Here is a 6,703-nt window from a genome sequence, read left to right on the forward strand (position 1 = left end):
AAAATACAAAATCTATGCTAACATCTCAACGTAATATAAACAGAAGTAATTATTAATGCATCTTCTTCACGTATAGAACGATTTATCGTTTCAGTTTTGTACATAATCTTTGAAATAATTTACAATAATTATGTATTACTACCTAACCGCGGTTGGAATGAACTAAACTATAATTTTTCACTGCTGTGGTTAAATTGTTTTTCATTCTACTGCAATAATATTCTGACCCTTATTGATCCTCGATACCTGAAATTCGTGAAAGGAATTTACATCTTCTACAATTACAAGGCAATAGAACAAATTGTAGGATTTGAAGAAAACGAAGACAGCCCAAGAAGGAAGGCTGGAGGAAGCATTACATTTTCGTATTCATCGTCGTCCGATACGGATAACCTCAAAATCGCGTACCTCTCTGCTAAATCGGTCATCGTGGACTTTCGTGAGGTTTCTGGCGTTCGGGACGTCGATGAAAGTGTATCTACCCTTCTGCACTTTTCAAGAAAAGTGTAGTACCCTCGTTACCCTCGAGTGTAGAAAGTGCAGTCAACGCGAACAAACCTAATGACGTAAGATAAAGATGTTGGCAACAGTGCGGTGCACCAGCAATTACCGGCATATTTATTCAACTGTGTGTGATTTGTAGGAAGTTTCATGAGTGTAGCCAAAACTACATTATAACGGAATCAAAAATGGCTTCGCCGGCACCGAAATCGCCCGAGCAATCCGAAAAGAACAGAAAATACGACAGACAACTCAGGTAGTTCATTATGGATTGAACTGTTGAGGTTAGATGTCATCGCGATTCTTTATGAATTTGCCGTATCGTATTTGTCACTTCTCAGAAACTGTTCCAGCTTAATTCTTAAACAATTTGGATACTTCATTTCACATTATTTCTATTTAAATTACATTTATTGTAGATCTGGATATAGGTGTATGCGAGCTGCTTCGAGTCACTAAATTTGATTTAATTAATTAAATTCTATTTAAAAATTGGGGTCGTAGTAATCTTTCTATGGTATGATCTTATTCAAGGTTTCTAGAAATCCTATCAGTCAATCGGTTTAAGCAATTAGCAAACACGAAATATTCTAATGTATTTCTTTGCAGTTATTTTATGTTTTCGTTTGTCTTATGTAAGGTATAGACTCAGCATTTTTCAGTTTCCTAAATTTTAATTAACCTGTAAGGTTATGTGTAATATCCAGTACGTCTTTTCAGGCTTCAGAATTTTAGAAATGTACAATCTCTTCAAATATTGTATACAGAGTTTAATCATTAATTTAATTTGCAGACTATGGAACGACCATGGCCAGGCTTCCCTGGAAGCGGCTCATATTTGTTTAATTAATGCAACTGGTCTTGGTACGGAAATCCTGAAATCCCTAGTATTGTCTGGAATCGGTGCTTTTACTATAATTGATGGCAAAAAAATAACTGACGAAGATATTGGAGTTAAGTGAGTTTATACCATTTGCATTAATATATTTATTCGTTTCATTTTAGTATCAATCAATTGAGTTGGGATCGTCGAATGTTACATTCTATGTTCACAGTGAAAATATTTACATGCGAGTCATGTTTTGGATCGCAGGATTGCTATAATAAATAACAAATGTTGTTAGCTTCTTTCTGGATGCGGACAGCATTGGAAAATCCAGAGCACAGGTAGCGACTCAAGTCTTGTTGGAGTTGAATCCAGATGTGAGAGGTGACTACGTCGATGAAGGATCAGAGCAGATTTTATCCAATAGTCCAGACTTCTTCAATAACTTTACCGTTGTCGTTGGCACGTCACTGCCTGAGAAGTGCGTTCCATTTATATAGATTCCTCTTTTCTTGAAATTTATCTATATTAATAATATTTTTATATGTCAACAATTTTTTAGTAGAAACAGTGCTAGTTTTGAAACATATATTTAAATTTTAGATGCTATACACTAATTATCTAATGATACTTAACCTATGTAGAAATATGAAGTTATAAAAGTTAGTACATCGTTTTTAAAACAATAATTCTTTTACAGGCCTTTAATAGCACTATCGAGAAGGCTATGGGACCTAAATATACCATTAATCACTTGTCGGAGTTTGGGCTTTATTGGTCACATACGAGTTCAAGTAAAAGAACACAGGATCATCGAAACGCATCCAGACAATGAAAGTTCAGACCTCCGTTTAGACAAACCCTTTGAATCTTTGAAAAATCACTTTGACTCGATAAATCTCGAAGAGATGGATCTTAAAGACCATTCGCATGTACCATATGTTATTATACTATATAAATACTTGGAGAAGTGGGTGTTGGAACATGGAGATTTGCCAAAAAGTTATACCGAGAAACAGCAATTCAGGGATTTTATACGAAGTGGAATCAGAAGAGATGAACATGACAATCCAATTGGTGAAGAAAACTTTGAAGAGGCAATCAGAGCAGTTAATACTTGCATTGGGCGAACTGCAGTGCCTAATACAGTTGGAGAGATATTAAATGATGATTGTTGCATTAATTTGACGGCAAAGGTACTACACTTCTTTGTTTTTTTGGCAGTTGATCGAAAAAGAGATTTGATACAATGTTCCTTACCCAATCTATGACTTTTTATTGTATAAAGTGTTTGTAATTTTACATGTTCCAGAGCAATTCTTTTTGGATTATTGCCAAAGCAATCAGAGATTTTGTAGCGAACGAAGGAGGTGGATTGCTTCCTCTGAAAGGTGCACTACCTGACATGACTGCTGACACTGAAAAATATGTAGCACTTCAACAAGTGTAAGAATAAGGAATCATGATCGAGAAAATGATAAATTAACTTTCTCCTTATTTCTAATGTATTCTTGTCTAGTATGCTCAGAAAGATTACACTGTATTTTTAATTCTTTTTGTATACATATGCTAAAGTATTTGATAATAGATATAAAACTATACATTTAAAAGTAGTTTTACGATGTTGTTTGACATTACATGTTTCAGTTATCATAAGCAAGCAGTGGCTGATGTCGAAGCTGTCTGGCGACGTACGCTTCAATTATTGAGGCAATTAGGTCGAGCTTCGGACTCTATATCGGAGAAAGATGTAAAACTCTTTTGTAGGTATGCTTCTGATATTCACGTTGAAAGAGGCACTTGTATTGCAGATGAATATGACCCTAAAGCTATAAATAGCAATGAAATAGGTAATATTTGTTTCAATCAATTTTAAAGTAATGATTGCGTATCAAATATACAAACAGTTTACTAACGAATTGACATACATCAATGAACTAAGCGAATGTTTTGAATGGTTAAATATTAAAGTTAGTATGAAAGTCGTGACTCTAATTAGATTTCATATCTTTCATTCCAATTTTAGCTCAGAGCCTGGAAAATCCAGAGAGTATGATGATATACTACGTGGTCCTTAGAGGGGTTGAAAAATTCCAAGCTGAATATAATTCATACCCAGGAGAATTCGACGATCACGTAGAACCTGACATCGTCAAACTGAAGGTAATACAAAACACAATAATTAATATTATCTTTGCTATTTGCCGTTAACTTTTGATAAGATAGCTATCTAAACACAAAATTTTCGTCAACTTCCAATTAGAGGTACCCTGTAGTAATGTGAGAGTTTTTACAATAATGAATATCTTTATAAATTGTATTTAAATTCCAATAAATGGAATAAGTTTTACTTTTAGTAGAATTTCTTCTAAACAAAAAAATATATAGTTACCTTTACTAATGATTTATGTTCACCGAATAAACTGACACTTAAATTTCAATAAAGTTCTGTAAAGGATAGATCTGAGAATACTTCACCGCTATTAGCTAAAAAAAAATCTACTGATTTTATAATATATATTCAGGTTTTTGTTAAGCAAACTACTTTTTCCAGATTATCTTACTTATATTTACTAATACATACAACCATTCATTAATCACTGACAAAATACGGAATACATCTGTTACATGAATAAAAATATTTGTAAGAACGGGTTCTTTCAACTACATTATAGACGTCATTCCAGTGCATCTACTTCTGATTTATACTATACTGCTTTTCGTTTTCTCTTTTATTTTAGGCATGCATTTCAAAATTGCTTGGAGAATGGGGTTGCGGTCCCCTAGCTAAGGATGACTATGTACACGAGTTCTGTCGATACGGTGGATCAGAACTCCATTCCGTTTCGGCATTCTTGGGAGGACTGGCTGCGCAGGAGACGATAAAGTTCATTACAAACCAGTACAAACCGCTTCATAACACTTTCGTATATGACGCGGTGACTTCAAACTCGGCGACATTCTTTTTTTAAGTTAAAACTCATCACGCATTAGAGCGATATTGTTTATTAAACCGAAGCCGTACAAGATACAATTTTGCCACTCGTAAGTTGATTTACCCTACCTCACTCGTTGCAGTTCTATAATATTGAGCAGTTACGAAATTATCAAATATTTGTACTCATAATTCTCTTGTCGACTCTGAAGAAGACCCATGAATGTGCTTTCACTTTGCAATAGTAATGGGTACTGTCGAGTTGGTGGGATGAATGAGTTTCACAGACCATGTCATTATAAAATACTTCATTATGTTAGATGTGTGTTTTGGTACCAAGCAACGTGGTTGGACTTTAAATCGATTTATTAAAAGAGTAGAATGTTTTGTACTATTATCGCCTGCCACGACCTCTGCCACGACCACCACGCCCACCACGTGCCCCTCGACCACCACGTCCACGACCTCTGGCAGCACCTAAAATATAACGCAGAAAGATCTGCTTTAATATTTAGAATACATTTTCTATACTAAATAATTAATATAACTTCGAACATCAGCGTATGCAGATAGTTAAAATGTAACGTATAATTAATAACATAAGTCCAGAACTGAATTGTTGACTTCAGGCAATCATTTGGAAATAGTATTTTTTTATCACAATAGAGCTAATCGATAGTTTCTGTAACTTGGAATATTATTGGGTTAAGTTTGTGCAGTCTTTTTCTGAACGATGTGAAAAAAATCTGCACAAACTTATGCCTCGACCCAATATAATGACCCTATTCCAAATTTTAATTTCTGAACATAGGTACTAACTAGTTAAGGCTACAAGATTTTTCTTCTTTCATTTAAGAGTTTTATATTGAACGTTCATGTAAAAAACAAAATAAAAGTGATACCTTTTTCAAGTTGATTCATAAAGAAAAGAATACCTGAGCGTATCAATTACCTATTTTTAATTTCCATTTATCAATTTCTTAATTTTTCCAACTTATATTGTCTAAGGTATTGGTACAATTGATATAGGAAATTAATGTGGAAATTAATCTTGTTATAATGTGCATGGACATATTAAAAAAATTAATTTGAACAGAGCCAATAGAGTGGGCTTACAAAATTTTTCTGTATATATAACCCAGAATGAACTGTTATCTCAACCACTTAAGGTAGATAAATTAACATAAAAAAACGTACAGTGGGTCATTATTCTATTGGGTTGGCAACTAAATGATTGCCGATTTTGTCGATAAATGGTTTTAAAAATCCGCAATCACTTAGTTGCCAACCCAATGCATCCGGTTATCACCATGGTTTATGAATTAAAAAAGAAAAGGAGAAAAATTACGTATAATTAATTAATTACAAGATAATGTTATTTTAGCTGATAGCTTGTCTTTATCATGAAGGCACTAAACTTAAAAAGAATTGAAGAAAATAAAAGAATCATACCTCGGGCAGCTTCCTTCTTTTTTGCTTTTGCCTTTGGAGTATCGTCAATGAGTAGGGTCTCCAATGGTAGCGAATCGGGTAATATAAAATAACGGATATTATTACCTCTCACACTTAAAGTATCTAATTGTACTGGATCTCTGTTCTTTATTGTCATTTTGACTGTCTTCAAATGTGTATTCATTGCAACATCTACACCTGTGAATATTTAACGAAGATACGTTAAAACGGAAATATGTAAAAATGTCACAAATATTTGAATAATATGTTAAATAACCTGTACTCTTTACTTCAAAATATAAGCATGCTACGCGTCAAAGATTGCACGCAGAATTACCAATTATATTATAACATAGACAATAAAATTATTCTTATTCGGTACATGTTTCTACACATGACGGATTTGAGGTTATAATACAAACCTGTGATTGTTCCATGGACCTGAGTACCATTTTTCAATTCTATCGTCACCGTCTCGTGACTAAGTTTCATTAGAAACCTAAAGCAGAAAAATTACAATGTACTATGTGTTATTAGAATACATAAATTTCTTATTTAAGAAACTTGACTCATGATATCGAGGTTAGGAATTAAGCGGCACTACGTATTAAATAACATTGTCAAACAAAGTATGAAGTACAAATGACAAAATATCATATTCCTCATAACTTACCTCACTAGCTTCATGACGTGAATAGATTTATTATTAAATTCAAGAAATTAATTGTTTAACACCGGCAGGCGATGACAACCTTTACTTCTTACCGCGTCTGTTCGGTTGAGTAGAATTGCCAACTTTCACATTAAAAACTTAGTTTGTCGTTACAGCCAGAGATACTCATCTCTGTTACAGCATTTTATTAAGCAACGATCGACAGACAACCTAATTCAATTCATTAAATTGACTTATCAATTAATATATTAATTCTAGTTTTACATAAAAAATGAAGATACGCGACGGTGAAAATCTAGTCCACTGCATCTGTCCA

General features: G+C 33.5%; 2 protein-coding genes across 2 annotated transcripts; one reads left to right on the plus strand and one right to left on the minus strand.

The window, feature by feature from the left end:
• Positions 1-354: 354 nt before the first annotated feature.
• LOC105702228 (NEDD8-activating enzyme E1 regulatory subunit) lies at positions 355-4,325 on the plus strand. Its single transcript, XM_012429629.2, has 8 exons — positions 355-757; positions 1,295-1,459; positions 1,626-1,808; positions 2,028-2,523; positions 2,640-2,773; positions 2,975-3,177; positions 3,354-3,490; positions 4,069-4,325. Exons 1-8 carry the CDS (start codon positions 690-692, stop codon positions 4,297-4,299), a joined length of 1,617 nt encoding a protein of 538 aa, XP_012285052.1. The 5' UTR covers positions 355-689; the 3' UTR covers positions 4,300-4,325.
• On the minus strand, positions 4,318-6,703 carry LOC105702230 (probable small nuclear ribonucleoprotein Sm D1). Its single transcript, XM_012429630.2, has 4 exons — positions 6,388-6,703; positions 6,137-6,213; positions 5,715-5,912; positions 4,318-4,739 (listed from the first exon to the last, which is right to left on the minus strand). Exons 1-4 carry the CDS (start codon positions 6,399-6,401, stop codon positions 4,657-4,659), a joined length of 372 nt encoding a protein of 123 aa, XP_012285053.1. The 5' UTR covers positions 6,402-6,703; the 3' UTR covers positions 4,318-4,656.

The sequence above is a fragment of the Orussus abietinus genome, unplaced genomic scaffold, assembly GCF_000612105.2.
Source record: "Orussus abietinus isolate OABI.00-Male unplaced genomic scaffold, Oabi_2.0 scaffold677, whole genome shotgun sequence".
NCBI classification, from domain to species: Eukaryota; Metazoa; Arthropoda; class Insecta; order Hymenoptera; family Orussidae; genus Orussus; species Orussus abietinus.

Coding starts and splice junctions, on each gene's coding strand:
- LOC105702228 (XM_012429629.2), top strand. CDS start 690: ATGGCTTCGCCGGCACCGAAATCGCCCGAGCAATCCGAAAAGAACAGA. Junction 2,524..2,639: donor GCATTAATTTGACGGCAAAG/GTACTACACTTC, acceptor TACATGTTCCAG/AGCAATTCTTTTTGGATTAT. Junction 3,491..4,068: donor CTGACATCGTCAAACTGAAG/GTAATACAAAAC, acceptor CTTTTATTTTAG/GCATGCATTTCAAAATTGCT.
- LOC105702230 (XM_012429630.2), bottom strand. Junction 5,913..6,136: donor GGTCCATGGAACAATCACAG/GTTTGTATTATA, acceptor AAATATTCACAG/GTGTAGATGTTGCAATGAAT. Junction 4,740..5,714: donor AAAGAAGGAAGCTGCCCGAG/GTATGATTCTTT, acceptor GTTATATTTTAG/GTGCTGCCAGAGGTCGTGGA.